Source organism: Haliotis rufescens, unplaced genomic scaffold, assembly GCF_023055435.1.
Source record: "Haliotis rufescens isolate VD_foot unplaced genomic scaffold, xgHalRufe1.0.p SCAF_8, whole genome shotgun sequence".
In the NCBI taxonomy this organism is placed as follows: domain Eukaryota; kingdom Metazoa; phylum Mollusca; class Gastropoda; order Lepetellida; family Haliotidae; genus Haliotis; species Haliotis rufescens.
In genome coordinates this window covers 36,598,770-36,620,718 of record NW_025964372.1, presented here as the reverse complement: position 1 = coordinate 36,620,718, position 21,949 = coordinate 36,598,770, and the positions used below count along the sequence as shown (strand labels likewise).

The window sequence follows — 21,949 nt, the reverse complement described above, 5'->3', positions numbered from 1 at the left end:
GGATATAAATACCAGATGCCATCTACTGACAAATTGTTTGAAAGATATGCATGAATTAGATATAATATAAAAACTATATTAGATTAATAATTGAATATGTTTGTTGTTTAAACACCAGACTAAGCACTATTACTGAGTATGACAGACGAACCAGTGCTTGATATTACGAGGAACGTTCATGCGATCAGCATAGTCACCGAGCCTGAATACCCGAGCTAGTACGTCGCCTATCATAGCACGCATAGGCTGCTGGGAACCTGGCCGAACCAGACATGACCACGGAGGCCATTATTGATAAAACACGAAAACGAATAGAAAGGGATATTTAGTAGCAAGACCCCCGAGGGGACACGTTTGGCCTAGTCGTCTAAGGCGCCGCAGAGTTGCGTTCGTTTGGCGTACAAGAAACCTGATGTTTCAACACGATACCCGTGATCGAGTGGTAAACGTCTAAGACATGCATCACACTTGCTTGCGCAATTCTCTCACTCATTCAACCCCTGTAGTGGTTAGCACTTACTGCAGGTAAGTGGGCACATTTCGTTACTTACTGAGTTCTCAAAGCAACAACATCACAACGGTAGAGGCGCCGAACGTCGTCATCAAAGGTGGATCCAAGTGACGTTCTGGAATGATGTTACTTTTTATTATAACATGAGCTGGTTCAAACCATTACACCATTTCAATATGATATAATGTACTATACACCAGAGCGGAATAATGACGTTAATTAATGGACCTTTGTGAAACCGTGTATGTGTTAATGCTCCAAATACTGTTATTCACACCTAACCTAAGTTACACAGTTTGGTTTGGGCCATATTTGTTGTTATTATCCATGTGAGTGAATGGGTATAGTTTAACGCCGCTTTTAACAATATTCCAGCAATATCACGGTGGGGGACACCAGAAATTGATTTTCACATTGTACCCAGGTCGGGAATCGAACCCGGGTCTTCGGCATGACGAGCGAACGCTTTAACCACTAGGCTATCCGACCGCCCCTTATCCATGTGAAGAGAGAACAGCATAGAACAAATAATACATATAGCGTCCACCGAAATAGATTCCATTTGGTGTTAAGGGCAAAATAGCTGTGACATTTAGATGGAAATCAGTGATGACACCAGGTGTTCGCGAAAAGGGTAAGCAAGTTCTGCCCAACAGGCGACACCCACCACTGACAAAATCTCCACAAAAAGTAAGTATTTATTGCCTGATCATGACGCCATTTATTATAGATTCATTAAAACAGGGGAATTCACAAATGAAGTACTTCTATAGCTGAATTTAAAACAAACATTTATCAAAATGTTATAAGATCTCCATATTATTTCAGCTATAGAAAACGTGAAATAAATATTTTACACAAAAGACTTAGACACAATGGCAGCAATCTGATGAGTTAATTTGTCGGACCTTTTTTTTTGCTCCTGCGGTTCACTATGCGAAAATACTTTTCACTTTTCATTTTTTTCTAACAAAAATATACTTCAATAAGACAATCTTTCTTTATCAGCATTATGAATACATTGGCTCACCCCAGTATAGTCTAAGTGTTAACAAAAATCTCTTTAAAGAACCAATAATTTAATTTTTTATATGTTCATCAATCTATTGTGGAAATAAACATATTCGAAATCTAATTTCATGTGACAAGAATTATTTATCACCAGCTACTGCTCATTTGAATTGTGTTTTCTATGTTTTATATCTCCATGTGTCATATGTATTACTTGTATATAATGTCTGTGCACTGTACATATATTATTCACATATCACAATGAAATGTATATAGGTGAAGGCCTCATAAGTGTGTCACTTGTGCCTAATCCATTGTCAATAAGATATGTTTCAATTAATAATTCAAATCAGTTTATTTCAGCAACATTTGGAAAGCCTCGTAGTCAAAGCAATGATGTATAATTGTGAACGTTCGCATGCTGTTTTGAGATCTCGTCACATACTCTAAACCTCTGAATCATCCACTCACCCGACCGAGTACACCAGACAAGGAGGGGCGGGGCGGGGCCTGTCATCATCACAAACGTCCCAGCCATCTTCACCCAGTCCCCCCATCCGTAGCTGACGTTCGCACAGAAAGTTGATATTGGACATATAACTGTTGAAGACACGAGGCAATGCACGATGTGTCACAAATACAAAAATATATCTCTGCCATTTGTCTTATACATTGGCTGCTTCACTGGTGTTTGTCACGAGTCAGCACTACTTTAGTAGGTTGTCCAAAGTGTAATCTCTGATTTCACTATTGTGCAAACATTGACTTCACTGGTGTGTCTCATATGTATGCATTCACTTCACTGGTGTGTCGTTGGTTGATTGTTTAACGCCGTACTCATCAATATTCCAGCTATATGGAGGCGGTCTGTAAATAATCGAGTCTGGACCAGACAATCCAGTGATTGATATCATGAACATCAACCATGTCAGCGAGCCTGACCACCCAATCCCGTTAGTCGCCTCTTACGACAAGTATAGTCGCCTTTTACAGCAAGCATTGTTTGCTGAAGACCTATTCTACCCCGGATCTTCACGGGTCTCAATGGTGTGTCCCGTGTCTCCCGTGCAAGAATTGACTTCACTGGTGTGTCTCATGTGGAGGCATTCTTGATGGAAGGTATTTGTTAAAACATTATTATGCTAAATACGCAAACAAATCAAACGGTGTAAACAAAGATAACAGAAATAACTATTGAACTTTATTTTCGCAAATAACGTAAAATGCATTATATTCCAAATGAAATATAAAAAATCATATTTTGTCCTAATTAACCTGTTATTCTGTCTACTATCATAGGGCGTTACTATATTCTTATGTGAAACTGTCCATATTTCTTCTGAGTTTTCCCATCTACTGTTCTCCCTGAATTTTCATTCCGACGTCAAATAATTGAAAGTATTGGTATCTCAATTTTATAACAATTGCACACACAAATATAAAAACCCAGGTCAGTTTGAACTTTCTTGAGTTGTGTTTATTAAAGTTTCCAAAGCAAAGTGACTCGAAATATGTCATCAATTTATTTAAAGATTTAAAGGCTGGTACTAATGCGCTCCCCTTCTTACTGGTCTGTTTCTTTATGCATATGAATCAGAATTTCTGCTCCGTAATTTGGCCAAGAAGCTTCAGATATATCGATGATCTGATATCGTTCACTAGCAATCAAATAGCCAATTCCCTTCCACTGATTTACCCACCTAAACAAGAAATAAAGGTCACCAGAGAGGCTGCTATACATTTTTCATATTTAAATCTATGCATAAATATTCATAGTGACAAAACACCCACCACAAGACAGTATGACAAGAGGGATGACTTCAACTTTCCAATTGTCAACTTTCTCTTTATGTCGAGCAATATTTCTGCAGCTCCAGCCCTTGGTGTCTACATTTCATAACTTTTGGGGGTACAATTAAGCATCCTCTTTCTACTAAGATTTCAAGGAGAATAGGAAAAGGGTTTTGTCGATTTTATTTAAAATGTCTAGAGTTACACAATGAGCAAAAAACTTTTTTTATTTCTCTTTTATACATATATTTCGTCCGCCCGCCCGCTCGCTCTCTTGCTGGTTGAGGATGAGAAACAGATAGAAAACGAATGGCCCGATGGGTTGTCATGGGTGAATATACCACTTGACACCTTGGATATCGATATACGATTATGCTTAACACAAATTTTAGTGAACGTTGCGAAAAAATTGACACATCGTTCATACCTACCCTTGTAAACTCACCTGTGGAAAGTGTTTATCAGATAACGCTCAGGTAATTCTGGCAACTCGTCGCAGGGGGGAAGATGCAGCTGGCAAGTCGAACAAATTATGCAAATCAAATATCAAATTAAATTAGATAATATTTTACTGAATGTTGCACTTTAAAATCGTGTTTTACTTATTCATATGTTTGTAAGCTGCAACGTATGCCAACATTCGAAGTGCATCAGTTGTGGATAAATCAAGAAATGTCGTTCGAAATGTTGCATGTTTCAAATACAGAAACCAATGAGTGTCATGTGAAGATGTTATTTAATATAGTTTTTTGTGTACACTCCTACTGTCGTATTTGACACTACACATTATGCTGTCATGACTTGTTAAACAGTATGCTTCACAGCATGAAAAGTAGTCAGGTTTCCATTGTCTCCAAACCTTCCTAATTCCTTCTCATTTTGGTCCTGGAAGATACATTTGCACCATCATGGCAAAGATTTGGTAGTGCATTCTGTTCAAATAGGTATGAAATATTTTAAAAACATATCTAAACATTATCATTAAATTTGAATGTTGCGTAAGGGTTTCCGGGAGGAATCTATACATAAATATTCTGAATGTTTTGTATCTGGTATATAACAGCTTACCAGACTGAGTGAGCGGATGCGGCTCACGCGGTGGTCGATGTCATCAGACACTGGCGACAGGTGGCCATGATCACGCCTGTCCGTCACCATGCCAGGAAGACGAGATGACCTCGACAGCTGGGGAAACACGTAATGAATATGATATGATACTAAGAAATGATAAGATACCTGTACAGTGGTACATTTACATCAACTTTGGGCCGCGTACAAACATTATTCTCCACCGGGCATGCATGACCATTATTGATGGCAGATAATTGTTTATTTACGTCTCACCTTTGATTACATCATAAACAGTACAATAATTAGATACAAAGCCACTCTTGAAACGATGTATGAGAGACAATGATTCAAATCTTCAACACACACACACACACACACACAAACACACACACACACACGCACGCACGCACGCGCACACACACACATACACACACACACACACACACATAATTAGATACATATAAATGGAATCAGTTGTGACAAGATTGACGTCATACAACGAAGAGGGAATTGAGTAACATAACAGTTGTCTCAGGGAAGTAGGTACCATGTAAAGTGTTAATAAATTAATAATTGGAATAAATTAATCGATAAGCAGACTGAAATTAAATGTTAACGTGTTATGCATCTGCATCTAACTTCATTAGATTTCAAACAAAATTCTCATCTTTAGTTCGATTTCTCAAGAATTCTAAAATGTTCATTTCGTCGTTATACTGTCAACATATTCTTCCTTTGAATGTCTTGTGGCAAACAGAACATGATACTGTATTATATCCTTCGGTAATAGTCACCTCGTTAACATGAACAGCTGTACACACCAACCCCATCAAAAAAGAGAAATACTTGTATGTCTTCTTTGCATCCGCTGTGAATCCCTTGCACGCTAATGCATATTAGCTTCATTTATGACCACTTTCTTTTGGCATGCCTGTTTTAATCACATTTATGACATCTTTTTTAAGTATACTGAAAACTCAAAGGGCTAAAACAGTTCCTAGACTAATGTAAGATTTGTTTGCGTTTAATAAACACTGCATTATGAACAACGTCCCATTCCGCCAGGGTTCAATGTCAAACAATCAACCAAGTCTCCAATCCTGAACACCGGATATATTTATTCGCCTCGCAAAACAAGCATAGGTTGTCGGGGACAACATGGTTGCTCAACATGGTTGTGTGATGTATGATATATGGTAATTCTCAAAAGTTTTTCCGTCAAGGAAAGCCTCTTTCGAACCGAACAAGTCAAATTTATTATTATCATAGAAGCTCGCAATCTAAAATATAAACTCATGAATAGCAAAAGACATCTTTTCCGCGCATAGTTTATAGAAGAAATACTGTACACTATATGAGTTGCACCATGGAAACGAACCTTAGTTTCATTTCAACCTAGGTCCAATTTGTTGTCTTGTAAACGTATAAAAATTTATAGATACTTACTTAACATTTGGGAGAACCCGTTGGTACGTAGAAACACCTTGGAGAAAGTATTCAGTGATGTGTCTTGTTTTATATTTTAAATATAATGGACCGTACACACCAATTGCAAGTACGATGTGCATAGTTGCGTCCCTTAGGCGTGTTGGGATACAGCGATCATGGGATTACGAACACTGCATACTTTACACCATGCCCTTGCTCATTGACAACTTAAATGACAAACGTGGCAGACGGTACTTCGGGTTTTCCTCGCAAAAAACGGACCTTAAACATTGTATCTATGTGGGAATGAGTGGACTCTTTAGTCACAAGACGATCCCTACGCCCCTGTCTTTAGATCAGTTCAATTCTACAAATAAGGCACTAACCAGTACATCACGTAGGCTACTGAGGACAGCAACGAGTACTGCCACCAACACGGCCACCATCCACAACCACAGGCACGTAACACGCATCGTGTTACCTAATGTTGATGGAAGAAAATCCCGTGATTTGGGATGATGTCTCCGCAATATAACACTGGTATCATCTCAGAGGAACATTCAGTATGCTGTTGACGACGTTTCAATGTTGACGTCCTGTAAACTTTACCAGTTTTACAACTATGTTCCAGCTGTTGTGTGAAGTTCCTTACTTGGGGTGTCAATGTCACACACCGTCATCGATCCAATTCGTCAAATTGATTGGGTTGTATATGATGTTCTTACTTCACTGAAGGGCGTGTGCATGAGGTCGTGGTGAGTTCAAATCTAACGTTGCATATGCATAAAGCGAGGTGTGCAAGTGTTCTTTTTTTATTAAAAAAGGAACTTGTATAATCCGAAGGTCTGTATTCAGATGAATTATGACACCCTGGGTAAAGAGAAAAATGGATGCTGTTTAACGTCACTGTCATATTACAACTATGTCACGACAGTCTGTAAATACAGTAAACTACAATTATAGCGAACTAAAAGGGACCACTAATTTTAGTTCGTTATAACCGCAGTTCGTTATAAGCATAATAAATACAGCATATAAACAAACCGTCGGGACCAAAAAATAAGTTTGTTATATCCATCATTTCGTTATAACCGCGTTCGTCATAAACGTAGTTGACTGTAATCGAGTCTCATCCATGCAAACCAGTGACTGAATATTATAAGCGACAAACCCACTTCCATATTCATCAAAAAGTCGATTGTACGATTCCCACTATATCATGGGCATCTGAGCTGCAGGAGTACTGCTCGACACAAAGGGAAAGTTGACTATTGGAAAGTTAAAATCATGCCTCTTGTCATACAATCTTGCATAGATTGTTTCGTCACTCTGAATCTTTATGCATAGATGTAAATATAAAACAGATGAATCACTATCAAATAGTGATGATACCACGCGTTCGGGAAAGGATGAGCGTATCCTGCCTCCGCCGGTGGCACCTGTCACAAACACATGCAAAGGCAAGTCAATTGTTCACCTGAAAAGATCACGGCAACATATGGTACACTTCAAAAAAGGAATTGCATCGGACATCATTGTTGTCACTGGTGCGTCAAATATGAAAATGGTTGAAGTTTTGAAAACACAACATACAACACTTCAGTTAATATCTAAATATCGATGACAAAATATCCCCTTCGATAACAATCAGTGTTGCTGTGACAAATAACTACCATTTATACAATTAATATATTCACATATTCGATTACAGATTGTATAACGCGCGATGATTTAGATATGAAGATGCGGTTTGTAAATGACATGTCAATGACCTAGGAGAAGATATAAGACAGTTGTGACGAGAGTTGAGAGACACAGTGACAATGAAAATACAAACTTCTTGTCTCTTTTGAGTGATGGTGATCAATCGCATTAAAGACAAAAGTAACCGTTTTAGGCATACGTTGTGATGAATATGACGACCAACCAGCCTGTAACTATCCCAGTGGGATACTTGGATAGCACTGGATCCCTGTTCTTGGAGTAAGAGGCGACGAGGATGATCAGGCTGAGAGTGAGTGAGTGAGTTGGGTTTAACGCCGCTTTTAACAGTATTCCAGTTATATCACGCCGTCAGCTGAATGTGGGAGGAAAGCCCGAAGTGTTGCAGGTTTCCACTTCAGTGAAACCCACGACCTTGGTATGGTGCTGACAAACCTAGAAACATAATCGGGGCAAGTCAGGCGGAGACTTCACTGAGAGCGTCTTATCGTGCTTTCAGTTACTGGTTCGTCTGGCTGGTCCAATCGATTAATGGCTGTCGTCATATACCCAGAATATTGCTGAATTCTATTTGGTTTCTACACGTCAGGTCAATGTATCAGCCTCTTAGATCTAGTTGCTTCTGAGAGGTGTGGTGGTGAAAAGGGGTTTAACGTCGCGTCCAAGATTATTGCATTAACATAGCGACGTGCATGTGCGTGCATGTGCGTGTGTGTGTGTGTGTGTGTGTGTGTGTGTGCGTGCGTGCGCGCGTGTGTGTGGCTGCTTGTACAAGTCCGATTAATAGGGCAAGCCCACTGAGATACGATGCCGCTGTTTAACATGAATATCTCACTCAGACACAGTATACTGACTCCCAGCCGACCAGTCCTTGGTTTAGCCCCTTAATGCCGAGCGCCAGACAAGTACAATATTTTAGAGTCTTTTGGGATGACGCGGCCGGGGATTGAACCCGGTCATTTTGCCATCCGGGCGGACGCTCTACCTCAAGACCACGGAAGCGTTCGTTGTTCCGAAAAGATTCTTAAATATGATTCACAATGTCATTTCATTTAATAAACACTACTGAAGTTTTTCATTAGTGCCACGAGCAAGTATGTCTTACATTTCATGGAATATGAATGCAGCTGTTGGGATAATTTCACTTCATTGCCGCTATTGGTACATACCTATAAATATGTACTATATTGCATGAACATATATTGATGATCGAAATGAACAGTTATGATATATATTACTAAAACAACAGATTGCACAACACATCATGAATTGTGTTTTTCTAAAGAATATATGCTGCGTTTTTGTCAATGAATTATGTATCTGCAGTTTCTTCTCTTTTTTAACTGGTCAACAATATATTCATCCTAACGTCAGTGTACAGCCAGTTAACTTCACCATGTCAAAGTTTTCACTTTAACGTCAATGTACAGACAGTTCGGTTCACCATGCATGACACGAATGAGTTAGGTGTTACCTTTCAATTTGGGATACTAGCGGTCTCGAGTATCCACCGAAACAGTCCATTTGGCGTGAAAATTATACGAATGAGACCCGTAAAGATCCGGGGTAACATAGGTCATCAGCAACTCATACTTGCCGTAATAGGCGACTAAAGGGATCGGGTGACTTGGTTGATGCATGTCATTGTTTCCCAACTGAGAGGATTGATGCTCACGATATCCATCACTGGACTGTCTTGTCCAAACTCGATTATATACAGACCGCCGACATATGGCTGAAATATGGCGTTAAACAACAAACAAACAAATATAAATGGACCAGTGAAAATCAGTGATGACACCAGATGTTCGCGAAAAGGGTAATCATGTCTTGCCCTACTGGTAGCACCCGCCACACACGCAATTTGCATTAATAAGTGAGTATTTATTGCCTTACTCAGCATAGCAGTAGTCTTGCAATGCGCCGGCGGCCTGTAAACGAACCAGACAATCAAGTGATCGATGAAGCAGAAAATCCTGTGTACTATGACGCATTTACATATTTTGTTAATTTTGTCTGCTGTGTACAAGTGCAGAGACACCATGCGACTCCAAGCATATACATATGTGATTGATTGCAGGCCTGGGCAATCCCACCGCTAAGCTTATCCCCACCCTACTGACCTTTTCCTCCCACACATGTAACCGATACAAGCATATCAATCAATACTGTATTACAATCTAAAGTGTATGAAACATGACTGATAGTTTATGAATATAAAACGTCCACGCCAGAGAAGAAGCAGCCTCAATCATCCACTTAAACAGATGCCATTGGGCAAAATAGAGGAGAAAATTATATAAATTTAAATAAATAAAGAAGAAATCCTCAGGAGAATAGTAAGAATGGAGTGTATGCACAAATGGAACTAGTTAGTAGGCATGTCGTTTAATTATTCTCAGTAGAAACTGTTGATTAACTCCAATACGTTGACATAAGGACTGGTCAAAACGTTCTAAGCCCGGCTAACTTTTAACGATGGGCAATAACAAAGTGAACTAGTCAATGTAGTGCATTGTTTGGGTGGTTATTGCATGTGCATTTGGTCTTTTGAGGCCGTCTGTATATTAGTGACAGCCCGTTGAAAGTAATAGGGGTCCAAACGGACACAGAAATGGAAAATAACGAGTACCGAGCAGTCATCAAGGTTTAGAGAAAAGTACTCCCCAGGAAATTCATGACCTGCAAGTGTAATGGGGATAAGTGCCCTAGCTATTCCACTGGTCAACTTTGGGCAGCTATGTTTACGGCTTGGAGAACAAGCCTTGATGATAACCTTAGGTCTGGACGTCCCTCATTTTCCATCTATGTAGATTCAACCAAGGAGATAGGAAAACGTATACCGTCAGATCACCATTGCTGAACTTTAGGAAGACACAGGTCTAAGCCATGGATCCATTGAAAGTATTATTAATGAACATTTACAAATGAATAAGATATCTGCTTGTTGGGTGCCAAAGTTTCTTAATTCCGATATTAAGGAAAAAAGAACTGACATTACCAGAGCTAATTAGGGAGGATTTCGTCACATTCTAAAAGATATTAGTGACGGGTGATGAAACATAGGTCTGCTACTATGATCACGAGATAGAGCGTCAATCAATGGAATGGCACCATTTCACTTCTCCAGCAACAAAGAAATTCAAGACATCAAGATCAGTGACGAAAGTTATGGCCACTGCGTTCTGGGATGCAGAGGAGACTGCCCAAGTTCTACTACTTCATGACAATGCCTCTTCTCACACCTTTCGACTTGCAAAGGTTGCTGTGCGACAATGTTGGTTCGAGGAGCTTCCTCACCCTCCCTACTCACCAAACCTGGCACCAAGTGATTTTCTAAACTGAAAGAACATCTTCGTGGAAAGCGCTATGACGACAACGATGACCTCAAAGTAGTAGTGACAGGGCTCTTTACAAATAGCATGAACCCAGAGAACAACCCCGATCTGTAAATATGTTCACCATTAACGTGATGTTTAACTGGTGGAAATGAGCCTGCAAGCACAACCTCATTGCCAACAGAAACACCCTGAGATGTGGTTGAATACCACCGTTTTTAGCTACAGACTAGAAAGCATTGTACGACCCGAAGGAGTGTGGGAGACCGCTCATTTCTGTGAACCATGGTTGTGTAGCTCTGAAACAGTGGTTTGTGTGTGTTCTGAAGTAGATTTCATCATGTTTGATAAGCTGTTCTGATATCGAACGTATGCAAGTCTAAGAGGTATCGACAGCCACCACATATTCATTGAAGTGAAAGCTATCGATAGATCGATGTGTTTATGTGCAACGTGTTTGTGTGAACGACATGCTAATTTTGAGGTATCGAAACAAGTTTATATTTTTAATTTGTCATATTCAATAAATCCATATTTATAATTCAAATACTAGAGGTGTTGCTATAATGTTTATTAATAATGAAGACATTCACAGCACAAAAGTGGATGAAAATGGCAATTATATAAAAGCTTGATATGACTCTAGAAGATACAAGACTAACATTAACTAATCTCTATGGACCTAACAGTGATGTCCCTGATTTTTATAAAAATCTGTTTGATAATAGGGACAATTTCGAAAATGATTCATTAGTTATTGTGGGTGACTGGAACCTTGTTCTTAATCCTGCAGTTGATTTAGAAAATTATAAAAATATATATAACCCTAAAGCAAGATGGGTAGTACTGGAAAAAATAGAATAATTAAATATGATTAATGTATGGAGAGAACTAAATAAAGACTTTACATGGTGGAAAAAAGCCCAATAAGCTAGGCTGGACTTCTTTTTAGTGTCCGAAGACATAAGAAATATGACATTGGAAACAAATACTTTACTCGCATATAAAAGTGATCACTAAGTCATAACATTATCTTTCTCTAATACAAATAATCAAGAAAGAGGACGCGGGTATTGGAAATTAAACACTTGACTCCTGTTAAATAAAGATTATACAGAGTTGGTGAAGACAGTTATAGAAGAAACTTAAAAAGAATATTTTTGAGAATAATGAACAAAGTGAGTTAGACTGCAAACTTAAAATAGATGACAATTTATTTCTTGTAACCCTCTTAATGAAAGTTAGAGAGAGAAAAAATTCATATTCTTCATTTGTTAAAAGAACCAAAATCAATCAAACAAAAGACTTAGAAAGTTAGATAAACGTTTTGGAAGATGACATGAGGCGAAATCTTCAACAAACAGATGAAAAACGTCTATCAGAATGATCAAAATACAAATTAGAAATGGAACATATTAAAGAAGATGAAATAAGAGGAATAAAAATTCGAAAAAGAATGAAATAGTGTGAGGAAGGAGAAAAACCAACAAGTTATTTCTGCAACTTAGAAAAATAAAGTCAGTAAAATGATAAATAAAGTTATAACTGAAGATGATACAGTAATAACAGGGGGCATTTGCATATTTAATGAATTAATAACCCTTTAAAAAAATAAATACATCTGATAGCAATGACAGAAGTTCCGAAAATGTAACAAATTAAGAGACTCCAACATTAGACAACCAAATAATAAACTTATTAGAACGAGAAATTGAGCTTGAAGAAATTTAATTGGCGGTTAAAAACATGAAAAAAATATAAAAGCCCCGGTATTGATGGCTTTCCTATTGATTGTTTTAAGTTTTTCGGGAAAGAACTAAAATCTCGATATACAGATTTGTAAAATGTAAAAAGTACTTCTGCAAATAACAAAATGAGTATGACAATGAAAAGAGGAGTTATAACTTGTATACTAAAATCAAACAAAGACAGAACATTGATAAAAACATGGAGACCAATAACTTTATTGAATGCACTCAATAAAATAATTAGTACTGCAAATCTATAAAATCAACATTGGAAATGCTCATTCATAATGGTCAATCGGGATTTATTCCTGGAAGATCTATTTCAGGAAGCACAAAGTTGTTATGCGATATTATCCTGGAAACCAAAAGTCAAAATAAAGCAGGATTACTTCTGCTGATAGATTTTGAAAAGGCATTTGATACGGTATCAAAACAATTTATAAACAAAGTTTTTCAAAAATATGGATTTGGACCAGAAATGATAAGGTGCATGAATATACTAACATACGAAACTACATCAAACATACTACAAAATGGGCATCTGAATGTTTTACAAATGAAAGAGGCTGTCGACAAGGAGAGACATTGTCGCCATATATTTTCCTCCTCGTAGCTGAAACCCTAGGATGTATGATTATAAATAATAATAAAATTGAAGGGATTAGTGTTAATGACAAAGAATACAAACTTGGGTAGTATGATGATGATGATACTGAATTATATTTAAATGGTAAAGATGAAAGCTTATGTGCAGCTATAGAAACACTTAATAAATTCTACAAAATGTCTGGCTTAAAAATCAATGTAGACAAAAAAAAGCAATATGGATATGCTCAAAAGCATAAAATAGTTTACGATTTTATTTTTTATCCGAAATATTTTTGACGGAATACTGTACAATTACTCTACAACTCTGGGATCAAACAAAAGTTTTTTAAAAAACAAACAAAACAAATAGTTACGTAGACAGTCAGTTGAACATATGTGTAGACATCCATGTTGAACGTGCTAAACATACCATATTTAATACACTCAATTAGAAACAGTGTTTCGAGAAATACATACAGTGACAGTAGCTGTCGAGATATTACTTGAGTTTATGACAATAATAATAACAATATATCAATATCACAAATGCATACTACATGTACATGTTGGTGGGTTGGTTGGTTGGTTTGTTGTTTTACGCCGCACTCAGCAATATTCCAGCAATATGACGGCGGTCTATAATTAATCGAGTCTGGACCAGACAATCTAGTGATTGACATCATGAACATCGATCCACGCAATTGGGATCGATGACTTGCATCAACCAAGTCAGCGAACCTGACCAACCGATCGCCTTTTACGACAAGCATAGTCGCCAAGACCCATTCTACCCCGGATCTTCACGGGTCTTACATATATATGCATAACGTACATGTATACATATGATAATTTATTAAGTATTCTTTTACTTATCAACATCTATAAAAAATATCTTTGTTATTTAGGCTTACACTCGGTGAAACAGCTAAGCATAATGTGTATTCAACTGCATTAGAGCTAATGCGTATGGGCTGTAATCCACAGCATAATATAATGTTGGTCAGTTATACTCGTTGACCCAAATGCAGGGTGTATTCCATAGCATAGTTGACAAATACGACCATAGTGTTGCGGGTCTCACTCAAACTCCCTCCAAGCTGTTAAACATCTTGAGCACAGGTTCAGCCAAACACGAATTCTTATTTTGTCATTGTGTTCTCGTATATATTTTCCTCTGAAATACAAATGTTAAACAAATAAGTTCATATAACTTGGATTATATTCAAAATATTTAGCTTACCTAATTATCTATATTAGTCAGGTGACAGGTGACAGTTAACTTCACACTTCTTTAATGAAATACAACTTTGATAGCTACCTTAATAAGAATGTTCGAAACACTTCCGGTTCTATTCCAATAGCATCCCTAACGGGTTGGTTTCAATGTCAGCCATGAACTGCCCAGAGATACAAATTCCAATTATAAATGCTCAAGATCATAAGAACACACTCTTCACAGGAAGTCTCATTCACACATACTGACCTTGACCTTCAACGTCATCCAATAACATGCGAGAACATTACTTATTTCACCCTTAGTCATGCTAACAATATTTCCTGCAAGTACATACAACTACATTGTATATAATCATTTCACGAGTCAATGATCTTTAATGTGACCTTGACACTTGACATAATTTGTTTTGTTTGCAGTTTAACGCCACACTCGGCAACATTCCAGCTATATGGCGGCGGGCTGTAAATACTCAGACAATCCAGTGATTTAAATCACGAGCATCGACTCATGAATTTTGGATACGATGCCATGCAACAAATATGGAACATGCAATCAAATAAGCCACAACCATGACAGGTATTGAGTTGATTATTGATATTCTATCATAAGGGATTGGGAAAAGCTTAGATTATTTACGAATTAATACGAATTTTCGTGAAATGTGCTCAATGTTTCATAATTTGACCTCTTGTAGCGTTCATCCCAAACACTCCCGCCTTACAAATCATGTATACTAAGGTTCATCAAATTTCATTCATAAATATCCAAGTTATTGTGTACACAATACCTAGTTCATACCGAGCGAACTTCAATGTCATCCACTCAAATGTCAGAAAATATCCCCTTGGGTATATTGGGTATGTCAGTTGTAGTCTCTACTATCTGCTATACTCACGTGGTTGAGAAAACCATTTGCAGCGGAGCTCAAAATAGAGCAAACACGGTCAGCAGACCCCTTACAAGGGGCTGTTTTTTTAAGGTAGCTAAGAACTGAAATTCGTATCTATTTACCACCAAGATCCCGTGTCTGATAATCCAGCTGAGTGTAGTACTCTTCCCCATCTGCTTGACAATTTCCTATTAAAGACAAAAAAACATCAGATGTTGTATTTTCTACATGTTTTTCACATGTCAATTTTCATGTAAATAATCGAAAATGACTTTGTCTCGAAACGTAATCTGGGGAGGAGTGTAGTTCTTTACATTTTAAACATGTGTGGTCTAGACACGGTCCCATTCGCAGACCAAGCACATTTGATTAAACCATTCAAACCCCAACTTGTTAATGTAAACAATATTGAATGAAATACGGAACAAACTCGGGATAGCGGAAATATCAACTTAAGAAACAAGTACATAAGTCATTCAAACACGAACGAAACATTACGTAATGGACATCGTGAGTCTTATACGGAACTCAATATCATTAAAATCAGACCTTAGTTCTCGCAACCGCTAAACAAAGATCTGAGGACATCCCATTAGGGGTCACGTCAGAACGACCTTTCATCAGACCAATCAGAGCGTCGCTTACCAGATCATGAAAGCGACTGTCGGAATGTGATTTCTAATCATGCAACCATGAGAACCTTAACACGGGGTATTCCGAACGATAGTTACAGGTTTAATGACTGAATTCATACCATCTAGACCATCTATTAGCCATTCCAGAATGTTCTTTTGTTCAGGTTTCAAATTTGTAATCGAGAATTTGTCAAAATATGTTTCGAAGCGTTGTCGCCAATTTGAAATGAGTGTCGTAAAGCACGAGAAAGCTGCCTTCTGATTGGACATTCCATTGGTCGGTCCAAGTTCGCGCAAGGTCGGTCTGACGTGACCCGTAATGGGATGTCCTCAGATCTTTGTTTAGCGGTAGCGAGAATTAAGATAAGATTTTAATGAGATTGATACTGAACTACTCTACGTAACGCTAAGAGGTTCTCTTTACTATTTGATTGGATTAAGGTTCTATTAAATAAGTACAAATCTTCTAGGGTTGGAAGGGAGGTGGCATTGATATTTAGTCGCATGTTTTCCTTAGGTTCAGCAGTCACATTAATTTCAAGATATACAGTCACTGAAATGGTTAAACCAAACTCACTCTCTCGCCCACAACAACTATTTCAAGTGGCCATACTTATAGTCTATGTTACACATAACACTATTACCGGCGCCAGAAGTCCCCTGCTCTTCGATGTATACATTAGGGGTGCTTTGGAAATGAACCGACCTGAAATATATGAGTTTTAACAGAGAAACAAGACGACAACGTGATCCATATCCTGCTCCATTCATGTATGCCTTCAAATATATGCAAACTATATATGACTGACCATAAATATGTAACACATTTTCCCCGATGGCGTTTCAGAAACTTCATATGATAAGATCACTTAATCGTGTAGTGAAACTGCCGTGTAAACTGGTTTCGGCAAACATCTGGCGGTACAGGCACCATGTACATACATCAAACAAGGTCAAGAGCTCAATTAACAAACTTATCCATGAATAACGTATGGAACATGTCATCCTTGTACCCATACCAGTGGCTGGAAGTTTTTTCCTTTAAATGATGCTGGTTTCGAACTTGATCAATTATGTATTGGTTAAGGATGTGTATGTTTGCAGTAACTGGAGATATAGTCATTCAACATTGAAAGCCAAATGCTTATATGATCATTTCACTTTTTAGCTACTGTACCTTTCAGTAGTTGCTTCAAATCTGGAGGCTGAAAAATACGTGAAACAGTCATGAACATATTCATAAACCATCATAAACCACATTTGTACGTTATCTCATTTACAAGACACGATGATAACATGTTGCTAAAAACTTTAACAAGAACATTAAGTTACTCTGAAGGCCTTGGTCGAATAAACTACCCTACCTAATTCTTCCAAAACATAGTGAGTGCGTGAGTGAGTGAGTATGGTTTAACACCGCTTTTAGGCAATATTACAGGAATCGAACCCAGGTCTTCGACGTGACTAGCGAACGCTTTAACCACTAGGTTACCCGACCGCCCCTACAAAACAAAGATGGAAAATGAGAAGGAGACCCATCCCCACCTTTTCCTGGATGCCCCAAAGGCTTCCCACAAGAAACATGAATCATTTTCACTTCACAAAATCATGTTGTACCTGACACCACTAACATGTCTTAGCGCCATAATTCTCTGTACAGAGTTGCGTCCCTTGGCCACGTCATGATTGTGGGTTCGAATTCCGGTTCACCCCGATTACGTTTCTAGGTTTGTCAGCATCAAACCCGTGCTCGTTGGTTTTACCAAAGATGTAAACGTCTGAGACCTTCATCACTTTGCCTTTTCCTCCGACACTAAGCTGACACGACGTATCAGGTTCTGGTCCTATCGTAGGACTCGATCCATCTCATCCCAGGCATGTTCGATGGGTGAGAGGTCTGGAGAAAGAGCCGTCCATGGCAGTACAGCAATGTTATGTTGTGGGCGGGCATTATCCTGCTGTGACGTGACGTCACGTTCCTGCATTTGCACAAATCGTAGAACATGATCTCAAACGATGTCGTCTCGGTAGTGTACGCCATTCAAATTCTCCCATGAGTTGATGCCACCCAATACCATACAATTACACTTCCACCCCCCAACCTGACAGTATTCAGTAACGCAATCGTCGCTAAAACGTTCTCCTTGACGCCTGTGTACCCTTGTATGAGCTCTGGAGCTTTGCTGATTAAACCTGGGCTTATCTGTGAACGGTAACGTCGGGACCGGGTGTTGTGTTTCTCAACCGGTAGCGTGTGGTTCTACGACTAATTGGTCACAACCAAGGATTTGTCCGAGCTGTTAATGTGGCAGTTTGGTATCGATTCCATTGATGCATCAACCGAATACTGTTGTCTTGTTGACGTGACGTCTCGCGTGGACGACCGAGCCGTGGCAGTACATGAGTGTTGTCCTTCTGCAGATAACGTCTCCAAAGAAAAGATATTGTGTTTCGAGGAACATTAAAATGTCTGGCAACTTCCTTTTGCGACATTCCTGTTTGCAGCATGCCCACGATTTATGGTTAAACAAACGTGTTCTCATGAGCACCTGATAGGTTAACAATCATTTTGTGCTGTTCACATTCAAAAAACACGTGTGCGAGTATCATGCTCCCGACAAGTATGCAAACATTCAAATTGTGTGTTGCGCATGAACATGCATGTGCAAATGGTGAATCACGACCTTAAAGTCGAGGAAACGTCTTCATGAATAAGTATTGACAGGTGCATGATTGAATTTATGAGACTCAAGATATTTGCTGGATGTGAGGCATATTGGAAATATGAAAGGTCAACGTCTCGATTCCTTTGGGGTAAAAGGCAAAATGGTGGTGACAATTAGATAAATGGATGACAACAAACAAACAACAAACAAACAAATATAAATGGACTAGTGAAAATCAGTGATGACACCAGGTGTTCGCGAAAAGGGCAATCATGTACTGTCCTACATTGAATTGGGCTGTGAGCATTTAAGATTACATACTTGGCTTATGAACACCTCGTCTGGCTAGACACACAATCGTAACAACAAGAGCTGAGACTACAACGACAGCGACAAATGATACGACGATTGTAGCATTCATGAACACACGACTGGGGAAAGCTGAAAGACAAAAGAAATACTGTGAATCAACAGAGAGCGAAATAGTACTGAGCCACAACGTATCATTATTTGCGGATTATCAAACATACATTATATTATACATATATACACCTGATGATATGCGGCGTGTTATTTATTTGTGTACTTTACCTTTGACAGCGATGTAGACGGAAGTCGAACTGGAACCATATCTAACGACTCCTCGATAGTCCATCATCGAGTTGATGACTGTGAGCACGTAGGTGCCGGTAGCGTCGAGGTCAACGTTGTCGAGAGACAGAAGGACCATGCCACCATCAACATCTGCCTGAAAACTCTCTGTGGCCTTCGTCCAGGTCAGGTTCAAGGGCTGAGGGTTACTGTCCGCCGAACAGTTGATGAACACCCTGTCCCCCTCTGTCACTGTGTGTTCTTCTTCACAGGAGACATCTGGAGGGTCTGGAATACATGGTGAGCTTATACTACATTCCTTCGTAACTATACAGACAATTCTATAATCATATATATGAATGAAAGTTACCGTTGACATTAGTTATGCATACGGGTGTGTCCAATGATTGCGTGAGCAGATTTTTGCTACATTCAGGTATATCGCGATGGGTGACTCAAACTAAGTACACGTACTTTGCATATTGTACTCATAACACATTAACTTCTTGTTTGACAATAACACAATGTATTGATAAAACCACATGAAGCGTCATACAATCTCCCTTCTTGAATAATGTCATATCAAAGATCAAACCGAGTAGGCAAGTCTATACTTGAGCATTTGCATTTGTGATGACATAATGAGGAGCTGCAAAACCAATGACTGTTTCTGACCTTGACCATGACAATTTCCTCAACCAAACAAAACGGGAAACTCACAAAGAATGTTGACTAAGGTGGATGATGCTCCTGCTATCGGACGGAATCCGTTGTCTGCGACACACTTGAGTTCTCCTTGATCTCCTCGTTGGGCACTTAGTGCAAATGTGTCCCCATTTCCAACTTCCATCCCTTTAAAATACCAGGTGAAGTTATCAACCCGAGGATGGGCGTTGTCTACGACACACTTGATATCTAGCTGATCGCCCAGGTGGACATCCAAGATTTTCTTTGATGGTTCAAGGTGTGTTTCAGCAGCAACTGCCAAACAAGTTTCCTAACAATAATTATTAGTTGAAAATTATTTTAAGAAACACTTGGTTATTTAACATTGTTGTCCACCCAACCGGATATCATTTAGTTGTGTAGTGTTTCATTAAAAAGGGGGGTTCATATGTCCATATATTCATTTGACAATGTCTAAACATCTGAAGTGGTAAGTTTACCAATTGTAGCTTTTACTATTAAATTAGAATATATATATAATAACTTTAGAGATAGCGATTGATTGCAATGCAATGAATACACATAACACACTGCACGATACAAATATAGATAGGTTACCAACTTTAGCAACAACAAATAGTTAGGAATATTTATATATTACATGAAAAAAACCAAGAGAAATAGGTCTGAAAAAATTAATTTTGCCAATAACCTATGCATATGTATGAGATGGTTGGCCTATCATTGTTATCATTAAATATATGTAATACAAAAGATATCAGAACTATATGCGATGTTTATTGGATTGTGGTAAATGGCAATTTATTAAACATGAGAAAAGATTAACATGACACATTCTTACATGAACAGCGGGCACTGGCTCCAGTGGTGCAATGTCCATTCTGACCCCATCCATCATGTTCACACTGACCAAGACTGGTTTCATTGCCAAGGCAAGACTGCACTCTCAACACAATGTCTACATATCTCTGAGGTGTCCCCACACGTGCATGCTCACTGGAGAATCAATGTGTGTATATATGTGTTAACCTGAAACAAACTTGGATACAAATTATTTTTCGGATGAATACCATTATATACTCCCCGAATACCAGTTAATAATCATGTAATTCCGTATTTGTGGAGATTTTCATTCCACGCAGGTACGGATGTGCCTCACAAATGTCCTGTAATGCCACCATGGTTAAAATGCCACTTTTCACAGAATGGGTTTCTGCTGTGCAACATTCCCTGGTTAGAATGCCACCCTGGTTATAAAGCCATTTTTCTATTCATGTTGTTACATAAAAATGACAGTTGTAGTTAATCTTTTGGAGATAATTCCTTTTTCTAATTCAACAAACTAATTTCACTCATCTCTGAGCATATCTCAGTTGTTTTACAGCGAATCTTCAAACAGATAATCATTATTTTTCTTAAAATAACAAACAAACTAGTTGGATGTTAATGATATAATTCTTTTCTGTAATAACGTCTTCAATCGCCGTTGTTTCATTTTCTAACAAATATTATGTTGGAAATGGATGTTCAATCATCCCTGGTTTTAATGCTTACCGCTGGACAAAATGTGGCATTATAAACAGGGAGGACTGTATGTATTAAGCTGGAACTAATGGGGATATAAAATACATTGATACTTCGTGATTGAAGCAACCGGCGATATCACCAACTGTGTGTACACCAGGGAATGCCTGGAGCATAAGGACTTCCTAACCTTCATACTCAGGAAAGCATTCCCAACTTGAAGGTAAACAGGCTTCTTCCGATTCAATTAAATGTATCGAGGGCCGCAATGTTTAAATGACATCTATGATAAACTCTCGTTCAGAAGGCCATTTTGACCGGTTGTTCACATCGAGATAACCGCGAATCTCTGCTTGGTGATTAAAAGATGGAGATTGTTACTTCCAAAACAAATCATGGCGAATGGGTCAAAGGTAATTGTCATAATAGAATGGAGACACAGTTTTAATACTAAGAGACATTTCAGTTCTTAAAGGAAATTGTAAGGCAGATCGAACCGGGTCCTCTTTTTC

General features: G+C 38.5%; 2 protein-coding genes across 2 annotated transcripts in view; both read right to left on the bottom strand.

Moving 5' to 3' along the window:
• Positions 1–547: 547 nt before the first annotated feature.
• LOC124138415 lies at positions 548–6,312 on the bottom strand. The gene is made up of 5 exons (XM_048389800.1): positions 6,199–6,312; positions 4,382–4,498; positions 3,759–3,826; positions 1,994–2,122; positions 548–626 (listed from the first exon to the last, which is right to left on the bottom strand). Exons 1-5 carry the CDS (start codon positions 6,283–6,285, stop codon positions 548–550), a joined length of 480 nt encoding a protein of 159 aa, XP_048245757.1. The 5' UTR covers positions 6,286–6,312.
• Positions 6,313–14,000: 7,688 nt separating this feature from the next.
• LOC124138416 (scavenger receptor cysteine-rich type 1 protein M130-like) overlaps positions 14,001–21,949 on the bottom strand; it is a 39,191-nt gene continuing 31,242 nt past the window's right edge. The window contains exons 9-16 of the mRNA XM_048389799.1: positions 20,755–20,909; positions 19,947–20,207; positions 19,227–19,514; positions 18,957–19,076; positions 17,147–17,174; positions 16,614–16,675; positions 15,457–15,522; positions 14,001–14,382 (exon numbers count right to left, since the gene is read on the bottom strand). Coding sequence (XP_048245756.1) covers positions 14,348–14,382; positions 15,457–15,522; positions 16,614–16,675; positions 17,147–17,174; positions 18,957–19,076; positions 19,227–19,514; positions 19,947–20,207; positions 20,755–20,909 — 1,015 coding nt within the window. The 3' untranslated portion in view covers positions 14,001–14,347. The remainder of the gene's footprint in view (positions 14,383–15,456; positions 15,523–16,613; positions 16,676–17,146; positions 17,175–18,956; positions 19,077–19,226; positions 19,515–19,946; positions 20,208–20,754; positions 20,910–21,949) is intronic.